This window comes from Opisthorchis viverrini (genome assembly GCF_000715545.1).
Source record: "Opisthorchis viverrini unplaced genomic scaffold opera_v5_53, whole genome shotgun sequence".
NCBI classification, from domain to species: domain Eukaryota; kingdom Metazoa; phylum Platyhelminthes; class Trematoda; order Opisthorchiida; family Opisthorchiidae; genus Opisthorchis; species Opisthorchis viverrini.
The window spans coordinates 1,128,078-1,135,850 of record NW_008751710.1 but is presented as its reverse complement, the minus strand read 5'-3'; the positions used below and the strand labels follow the sequence as shown (position 1 = coordinate 1,135,850).

Sequence of the window (7,773 nt, the reverse complement as noted above, 5' to 3'; positions counted from 1 at the left end):
GTTACTACAAACAGCTGATCCAAAACGGACCAGTCGAAGATAGGGAATCGTATTTTGTCCGTTAGTGCAATAACTGGACGGACTGGAAGCGTTTCGAAAGGCAAGTGACATTAGAGAAAGCGTATTGACCACTACGAAGAGTATATACGATGGAATAGGACAAGAAGGAAGGCAGCGAAGTCCAGCAACATTGCTGGTTGAGCAAATTTGTTGATCATATCGTGGAAGCCTTGGAATGCATATCTGTTCGTCTAAAACTCATCGATAAACCAACGGAGATTCGAAAAAAAAACTTTGGATTTGCGGAATGTCATTTACGGTCAGTGAAAGACGTGAAGGTGGCAAACAAAACACAGCCAAATTATGAAGTAACCGGAATTATGGGGTTGGTAGAGGAGTTTGCCTTATCCACGACGTGCACCCTGCTGGTTGGAATGCTGTCCGAAACGTCTACTAGTTGATCTTACCGGAGAAGCATCGGATCTTGAAACTTGGGGACGAGTCCCTGAAGTAGGTTGAGAAGGTGGCCGAATACTAGATCGAGAAGGCAGCTGATTGACCGTGGCAGGTTTGCCGGCCACATGTTGTGTATCAGATCGCTTATTCGCACCAGACGAAGTAATCCGCACAACCGAATTTTGTGGTTGAATTTGGGACATAGGTTGCCTAGACTGGGGCCCGTTCCGACCTGAGAGAGCGGCGGTTATGGAAGGACGAGGATGTGAACTAATAGTTGGAGGGTTCAATGAAGGTGTTGGAAGTCGGCGGACTGGTGCTGGTAATCTGGAAGGTGGTCGGAGTCCACTAGGCGGCCGCGATGGAACCAATGATTCCTTGGAAGATGCTTTTGAACTGAGTTGGAGAGATGAAGATGAGTTTGACAATGCCTTAGCCGGTTCAGATGCGTTTGTACTAATTAAGCCTTCAACAGAGGTGAGTGAATCGGTCAGTTGCAAGTCACCATCTGCCGAAGATCGCTGATCCAACAGAAATGTTTCTTGTGACACGCGGGCTTCTAGTTGTTCGAAGGAAGTCTGGGAATCTAGTCGCGGTACAGGACTATTGGTTTTTTCGCGTTGCACGATTTCATCAACATTGTCGGGGAAGAATATGCCAGGTTCTTTCGTTTTGTGGGTCACTGTTGAAGGCTCTGGAATAGCCCCACGTGACAAAGTGTCTGGATTAGCAGCAGCGACATTCGGTGTTGGTACCTCAGGAATCTGACGCAATTCCACATTGATTCGCGTACCGGTCTGAAGCTGAAGTGCTTCCGGACGACGGCATGTTTCCCCAACGTCTAGAGCTGAATTGTTGTGATTACGGAGTGCTGGTCCAAGTGGTCGGTCAGTGAGATCAAGAGACCGAGACGGATCTACGACGGTGGTTCCTGACTGAGGATTTATGTGTCGAAGAAGTCCTGTGTCACAGCTACTACGAACTGGATCGAATTCGGACAAACTAAAGCTACTTTGGGAACGATTTGTCGATGCATCTGGTCGGAGCAAATTATCATCGCCAAGTAGCGATCCAGTAAGCGAAGAGTTTGAACCATTTAACTTGCCTCGACTTCCGCTGTGTTGTCGTAGCTTGAATTCTTGCATACGTGCCAGTTCTATCACATCGGTACTGCGCATACTAGAGTAGGATGCGTTGGGGTTGATTTGAGAACCACGAAGGTTTCCGAACTGTGCATCCGTGAGAGATTGGGACAGCACACCCAATCCGCAATTCTCCATGCTTCGTGAAACATCGACATCACTATCGGCGTCAGACAACGGGCCAGAACCGTTACGAGAAATGAAATGTTTCAGCAACGAACTATTTACTGAGCCCACACTACGACGAGCCGGCATAAAATCCTGCTCCTTTAAGAGATCTAAGGCTTCCTTCGAGTATGTTCGGTTCAATAGCCCCGAGGGTTGTTGCCCAGTAGCCGCACCGTCGGGACTGCTTGTTGCATCTGGTGGTGCGAGGAAGTGACGAGTACGGTTGGAATTACGCGACGGAGGACGTTTGGTATAACCAAGTGCAGTTGGGGCGAGCTGATTGTAGTGTGGGGACGGTGGAAGATTTGATTTTTTCGGTTTTGGCGAAATGGTTGGGTTGATAGTCGATGGGACACCATTGAATGTGTTCCTGGGATGCAATGGCCGCGTGGTATCCGAATCCACCGATATACCAAGGGAACCTTCGTTCATCATCCCGACAAACGCCTGTGGGAGCGGAGGTCTTTTCCCCTGAGATGGTCTAGAACGTCGTTCATATGTTCCGTAATTTTTGCGCAACCCAAGTGGACCTTCCACACTGTGATGAACATCGAAAGGCTGGTCGATGGGAGGATATCCACCAGACTGCCAGGAGTTGAGACCATCCAATTCACCAAGAACAGCAAGCGACAAAGTCGAGTGGAAAAGGCTGTTATCCGCACGATCAGCCGAAGCTACATCGCCTTGATGTTGTTTCAAAGCAACTTCCTCGACCAGACCTTTCAATCGAGCCAGTTCCGTAAGCCGACTGAGCAAGTGGTAGTTGTGCTCACGAAAATCCGGATTATTGTCAAAAGAGGCGCGCAGCCAGGCATGAGTCTGTGCCTCCACATCGACAATGGCCCCCTGATCCACGTTCCCTGAGGGATCCAGCTCAACAGGAGGCTGAGTAGGATCCAGCCACCAGGAACCACCACCCGCTAGCCCAAGTTTTTCTTCTAGTCGAGTAAGATCGGCATCGGATAGAAAATCGGTGGCCAGTAGTAACTCCTCAAACGGGTCGGAATCCGGCAGCTCTGGCATGCTGCAGCAAGAATCCACTATCGAAATACCTGAAAAAAATAGAATACATAAGTAAATCACCCAGCAGACTATTACACGGTTATCGATCCCCATTAATTCTTAGAATATGCGGGTGTGGCGGACGCCCATATTACGCATAAGTGAAAACGGGTGACATCCAGGGAGATACTCAAGTAGAAAACAGGGGAAGAGGAACAAACAGAGAAACACAAGTGGTCTATGTAAAGATTGAACGACCCCTTCAAAAGGAGAAGGAAAGCCGATATTGACTAAAGTGAATAGATAACACACAGTTTGGTGGATGCATGGATTGATTCAAGGTAACCAGGATCATGTTAAGGGAGGACGCCGAAACTAGCAATCAGTTGAATGGATGATTCCTGATCGGATGTCAATGATGCGTCTGATTACTTCCCATACCCAGCTGTTGCGTTCAACGCTGAAGTGCTTTGTGAAACAATGCATAACATGGCACTTTAAAGCGTGTATAGGACAAATAAGCAATCACAAGTGATGCGGCGAAAACGATCTCCATCATGGTGCACCACCCATTGGTGCCTCTGCATCATCATCTCGTTGTTTCTGTCAGAAAAGTGAACTGGTACGTAGTGTGGATTTTCAAAACTCAATCAGCCGAAGCAAAGAAGGCATGTTTCGTTCCAGATAACCAAGAAGACAAACATAACAAAGCAGTGAGCTCAACCAATCAACGGCAGACGAATATCACGTCCCCGTCACGTGTTCTGGATTGGTGAGTGGTGGTGATGCAGAAAGAATTTCCCCAATACATCCACTAGCAGTTACGTAAAGAAAGGGATGCTGACCACTTCCAGTTCGTCACCACATGACGTGAGAACAGGATCTAGCCACTACAAATCATGTATTTCTAGAAGACCAACATTCCTAATGCACTTCGAATTTAGCTGACACAGGATGAGATACAGCTTGGGTTTCATGGGTACTGCTAACACTTGAGACGATGTCATCAAGGTACTATAGTCTGTGGAACTATTTTAACTTCCCAATGGATCGGAGTCTGCCTATGGTTATGGACTACGGTTACGGGGACGAATCGAAATCTACCGGCAGCAAGTACAACCTTCCCATTCGTACTATCGTTTTCAATATTGTTTCCATCATCACCATTGTTGAAAAATTAAACGTGAGCTTTTTTATCCCCCTACCACAAAACCCATCAAACCTACAGGAATCCCTGGCAGATTCATCATTGCTTTCAAAGGACTCCTTCGTGATCACCAAAAATCGCTCCCAACCTTTGTATTTCACCCTCACTTTTCTTGTCCAAACATGACGTTTTACGCCGTACTTAGTTGTTTTTACCAGAGTCTGTGTTCTACAAAGACCAGTCCTTGTCTATTTCGAACGCTGTCTTTTGCTCATGTCATTCGAACTGTACAATTGTAAAGGCATTGCTACAAATCAGATGACAACTTGACCTGGGAACCAGAAACCCGGATGTTTAGCATCTAAATCTTATTTCTAAAACCCACTAAGGCCTAGCTTTGGGTTCATCTCCCTGAGTATCATCTCTTGAAGGAGTTGCTCAACTTTCCATCTAGTGGTTGACTATGTTCAATCCTCCATTTGCACACGTCCGACCACTGAGCAGTCGGGACAGACTACTCCTGTGGGATACAACTACACCATTCAAGCTCCATTCATGAAACCTCGAATATAACTTACACCATGAGCGTCACAATATCCTCACCTTTTGCGAATTTAATAAACAGAAAAGCATTGGACGGGTATTTTGACAACCCAGCGGTCAGAACCGGGAGTAGGTTAACTCGCGATAGACAAATGAGAAAATATCAGCCAGCTGTTGACATCACTTGCTAACAAAACGCGATACGATAGATTAGCAGGATAGTACTTTGAGTAAGCAGATGAACGCAGGTCTCATGGTCTTTACGAATCTCAATTAGATCAAGTAAAACGAAGTGCTTCATGATGGTCCATTGTCTCAGGGGTATGGTCTTATAGCGTTGGACAATAAGGCAGGCCGACAGATACTGTACCAGGCAGTAACTGGAGCGCATGAGGATGAATGAACGGTGAAAAGGTTCCCTTAAGGTTTCTTTCCTCCAATGTGTTGTTTGATGTTCCAACCCACTATCATTCATTCTCATCTTTACATTCTTTTTTGTCACTTTCGATCTTGTCGTTCTGCAAGTTCAAGAGAGTGTACCCGAAAATAGGGGAGGAAATAGGTGAGTGGATAAATGATGAAGATGAAGCCAGTACGCCGGCGGGTGTTACGTCCGGAAGCATAGGAATTTCTGATGGAGTAAGGTTTTTTCACGAATAGCCATTCCATGAGAGGCAATGTTAGGAAAACGGATCTGGTCGGTGTTAAAACGCGTTGGCATGCTCCATCTGGACTAATTCGGCTGGTAAGGAATGTCATTGTAACCGGTAACTTTTCGCAACATTCGAGTTGAGTGAATGGTTCGAAGAGAGTTGGAAGATTCCCTCTTAAATGTGTCCGTGCGAATCGTGAGCATATAGTTGAAGAGGGACAAAGGAGTCGAGGACTTTGTGGTTGACAGCCGCCTCTTACTTCATGGTATTCTAGTTCCAAGGCGAGCAAACCTAACCGTGTGATCGATCCTGATCGAGTTACTGCCTTTTTTAAACAAAGGGTGGCTGGCTTTGTTATTACTTCCCTAATGAAGGCTAATGAAGCTGGTGTAGATGGCTTAGAAGCTGTTGGCTCCCGTGACGTCCAGATTTCTTCCGAAAAGTCGGAATCCGCCACATACATTGGCGATCACTGGCGTCGTAGGTTGGGTCAAGATCGAGGGTGACGTACATCGCCGGGCTTTTTTTATCCTCTTAGATAGCCGTGGACCGAACCACCTTAAAGTGTTACGGGTACCGTATTCATGGTAAATATGCAAGGATATACATATAAACATATACATATTAGACCGTTAGCACAGGTGGAGTTGGGTAATTTGATACAGCGTTGATACAAATGTTAAGGAGTCTAGGCTGCAATATGGACCTTTGGTCAATACTGACGAAATTCTGTTCAACCACGTAGCTGTAGAACCAATGTGCAATGGATGGACAGTTGACGTCTAGGAAGGAAGTTTTGTACGTAGAATATTGTGGCTGACCTTGCCTAATTTATGGTATTGACAGAGATAGTGAATTTCGGCATTGTACATCAATCAGTTGCTACACATAAGAAGCCAACTATGCATGGTGTTTCCTTATAGAATCCATGCTGTTTGTTGCTAAGTTGGAGCCTACTGAGAACAGACTCAGGTGGTCGGTACTATGCTTCCATTGACCTCTGGGGCCACGAGAAACATTGTAATTGGCAAATAATCTTCGAGGGGCTATGACTTCCACCTTTTAAACGGAGCGTGGTGATCATGATCATGATGATGGTGATGATGTACTGATAACGTCAGGTTACCCAAGCCTAGACAGGAGCATTCGAGATGCCGTGGTTGGAGCCGAGCCAAGCACGGTCCGGTCAAGCCTTAACCACAAAGCCATTTTGAGCTCAATCCAGATGAATGTTTTCATGAAGTAGGTCCGTGTTTCAAATCCAACATCAGCATCTTGACTCATTATTATCATTATCGACAGAATAGTATCAGCGTTCAACACAGATGCTTAGCTGCCGTACGTGAGAGAAGAGCAGTTTATTGTCCTGCTTGCTTCAGAGTGCGAACATTGAAGGCAACCAGACAGATTGAGCATCAAGCTTTAAAGATTGATTTCAAGTTGCTTGAGGATATCATCGCCGAATGACGCGGATTTGCTTGCAAAATCAATACACAATGAATGCAGTCATCACTAGTAACAGAGGGGTCTCTGTCCTTCCGGATCTGGATGGGAATATCATCTTCAGTTAGACCACGGGAACTGGTGTAGTTACACAAGTAGCCTCCGATAGATTCAGGTTTGATTTTATCCAAACACACTCTACTACACTCCACATTTTGCAAGCATGGGGCACATAAAACAGTGAGACAGGAATATTAAGATTATTTAATATTGTCCGTCAGGGATGCCCACTTCCCCCATTCCTTTTCAACTTCGTAATCGATGAGATAATGAGACGAACGCTGGAAGGTCTCCAAAACCCTGATGTTCAAAAAGCCTGTGGAGAAAACCTTGTCGATTTAGAGTATGCGGACACCGTTCTCATCTTTAAAGAGGAGAAAGCACAAGGGTTCTTGGATGAACTGACCAAATTCATCCCGTTCTTTGGTATGCACTCAAAAAAAAGCGTAAGGTCATGCTCGTGGACGTGCAGTCGCTTAACGTGCCTCCTAAAATCCAAGGAGAGGTACGGAAGTTGTGGAGCGTTTTGCGTATCTTGGAAGTTTTATTAGTTCTGATTGTAGTGTGACAGATGAGGTCAATGCGTGGATGTGCAAGGCCCGGGTCGCGTTTGCCAATTTGAGACACCTATGGTGTCAGAGTGGTTTATCCCTGAATCTCAAGGGACGTGTACATCGAGCTACAGTACGGGCTGTTTTGTTGTATGGCTGTGCGACTTGGCCTCTTCGAGTAATGGAAGTGAGACGTCTTCTGGTGCTCGACAATCGTTGTCTCAGAACCATAGCTCAAGTGGGTTGGTGTCGGCGAATCCGTAATAAGGCAAGTAGAAGGCGCGTTTTCGGTTGTGCAATGGGTACTTCCACTGAATGATGTGTCTAGCACCAGAAGCTGCGTTGGTTGGGACATTTGTTGTGTATGCCGATGTAGTAACGGTATTTTCCTCAGCTTAGTTCTCGGTCTGAGCCTCCCAAGCTAGCGTTCAAAACAACCACCAAAGGTGCACAAGGTCAATTAACGCCCAAAACGAAGTCAAGAACAGTTGACAGCGCTTCGTATATATAGCGTAAGCGGTTATAACTTTCTGGAATTTCTGACGCGTTCTGGATGCGCCGTTGGCAACCGGCATTTGGCCAATACTGGGTCATGATTGGCTGTTGGG

General features: G+C 46.1%; 1 protein-coding gene across 1 annotated transcript; it reads right to left on the bottom strand.

The window, feature by feature from the left end:
- Positions 1 to 404: 404 nt before the first annotated feature.
- T265_03680 (hypothetical protein) lies at positions 405 to 2,789 on the bottom strand (the record flags this gene model as incomplete). The annotated part of the gene is made up of 1 exon (XM_009168222.1): positions 405 to 2,789. The coding sequence occupies one exon, from the start codon at positions 2,787 to 2,789 to the stop codon at positions 405 to 407; it is 2,385 nt and encodes a 794-aa protein (XP_009166486.1).
- Between the last annotated feature and the right edge of the window lie 4,984 nt (positions 2,790 to 7,773).